The following is a 1,930-nucleotide window of genomic DNA, read 5'->3' on the forward strand; positions in this document are numbered from 1 at the left end:
GATACAGGCTTGTTTATGGGGACTTCAGGCGGCGGTTCGCAAAGGATTCTTGAAGATTCGGATTCATTCTGATTGCGCGACTCTTCTTTCTTTGATTCCAAATTCAAGTTCAATGGACATTTCGGTTTGGTGGCTCATTTTGGAATTGCGGGTGGCTGTTGAGTCTTTTTTGCTGTGTCAAATTCGTAAGGTTCCTCGGTCCCGAGTTTCTCCAGCTCACTGATTAGCTAGTTGCGCTTGACGACGACAGTTGTTGTTTTTTCAGTTTAGTTTGTTTCTTACTATTGCAGTTTGTTTTTTTTCTCTCATAGCTCTTTGGTGTAAAAAAAAAAAAAAAAAAAAAAAAATCCCAAAAATAACTCGTACGATTACATTAAAAAAACAAAAACATTTCACAGCATTTGCACATCGGATTGCATATTGCAGTCGAGCTTCAAACAAGCCACACCAACGCCTGTGCTGTGGCGGTTCAAAATTCCACCTTCTTCCTCCACACCCTCCTCCACTCTCTTCCCCCTTCGGAAATTAGGGTTTCTACTTTCCCCTCTTTCCTCTTCCATTTCATCTAACCCTAATTTCCGCAGAAAATAATCAATCCCTGGAATCAATAGCTCGAAGAATTAACCTCCGACAACAATGGCGGAACACTTGGCATCCATTTTCGGCACAGAGAAAGACCGTGTGAACTGCCCTTTCTACTTCAAGATCGGCGCATGCCGCCATGGAGATCGCTGCTCTCGACTACATAATCGCCCCACTATCTCTCCTACTCTCCTTCTCTCCAACATGTACCAGCGCCCCGACATGATTACTCCAGGCGTCGATGCTCAAGGTCAGCCAATTTCTGCCGAAACTCTGCAATCTCATTTTGAGGATTTTTTTGAGGATATATTTGAGGAACTGAGCAAATTCGGCGAAATTGAAACCCTAAATGTGTGTGATAATCTTGCTGACCATATGATTGGGAATGTTTATGTGCAATTTCGTGAGGAGGATCAAGCGGCGGCTGCGTTGGGAGCTCTTCAGGGGAGGTTTTACTCAGGGAGGCCGATTATTGCTGATTTTTCGCCGGTGACGGATTTTCGTGAGGCGACGTGCCGGCAATTTGAGGAGGAGAGCTGTAATAGAGGTGGTTATTGCAATTTTATGCATGTTAAGATGATTGGGAGGGAGCTGAGGAGGAAGTTGTTTGGGAAGTTTCATAATTCTAGGCGTCGAAGGAGCCGGAGCAGGAGCAGGAGCAGGAGCAGGAGTAGGAGCCCAAGGCCGGTTAGGAGGGAGAAGGAAAGGGAAAGGGAGAGGGAGAGGGAGAGGGAGAGGGATTTTGAGCCCCGGGGTCGCGATAGGAGGAGTGAGGATGGAGGAGTTAGAGGTGGGAGGAGGAGGAGTAGGAGCCCTCCGCCGGCAAGAGAAGGTAGTGAGGAGAGGAGAGCTAGGATTGAGCAATGGAATCGGGAGCGCGAGGGGAAGATTTGATTTTTTTGGTTTATTTTGCTCTTTTGCTTGATTGATTATGAATTTATGATTGAAGTTAAATTTGGAAGAATTTAGTGTAGTTATGCTGATGCTTATTCTAGGGATTATGTTCAGGCTTTGAAGTATGATCATGTTTATTTTTCTGTGATTTTTAAATTTGTGGTTTATTGCTTTACAAAATTAGATTGAGGAATGAGTAAAATCATTTTGTTCTTTGTTAAATTTTATGTTAAATCAATGCAGTAACATTTCTAATTTCTAATATACTTGCTTATCAATCTTTTTATGTTTGTGGTGTTGCAATTATAATTTTTTTTTTTTTTTTTCTGTTATGGCATGCATAAGTATTTAATAAATAGATTTAAACCAGTAATAGACTATGTTAAAAGCTTCCTTGTGTCAAGTGTCAACATGAATGAACATCGTAGAATAAGGATAGGGTTTAGCTGTAGTC

At 42.2% G+C, this 1,930-nt stretch overlaps 1 protein-coding gene across 1 annotated transcript; it reads left to right on the forward strand.

Annotated features, from left to right (window-relative positions):
- Window positions 1-431: 431 nt before the first annotated feature.
- Window positions 432-1,601, forward strand: LOC145572582 (splicing factor U2af small subunit A-like). Its single transcript, XM_081631548.1, has one exon. The coding sequence runs from the start codon at window positions 637-639 to the stop codon at window positions 1,474-1,476; it is 840 nt and encodes a 279-aa protein (XP_081487674.1). The 5' UTR covers window positions 432-636; the 3' UTR covers window positions 1,477-1,601.
- The last annotated feature ends 329 nt before the right edge of the window (window positions 1,602-1,930 follow it).

This window comes from Chenopodium album, chromosome 12 (genome assembly GCF_948465745.1).
Source record: "Chenopodium album chromosome 12, dcCheAlbu1.1, whole genome shotgun sequence".
Lineage (NCBI taxonomy): Eukaryota > Viridiplantae > Streptophyta > Magnoliopsida > Caryophyllales > Amaranthaceae > Chenopodium > Chenopodium album.

Bases quoted from the DNA above. Each gene is read 5' to 3' on its own strand.
- LOC145572582 (XM_081631548.1), top strand. From the start codon at position 637: ATGGCGGAACACTTGGCATCCATTTTCGGCACAGAGAAAGACCGTGTG.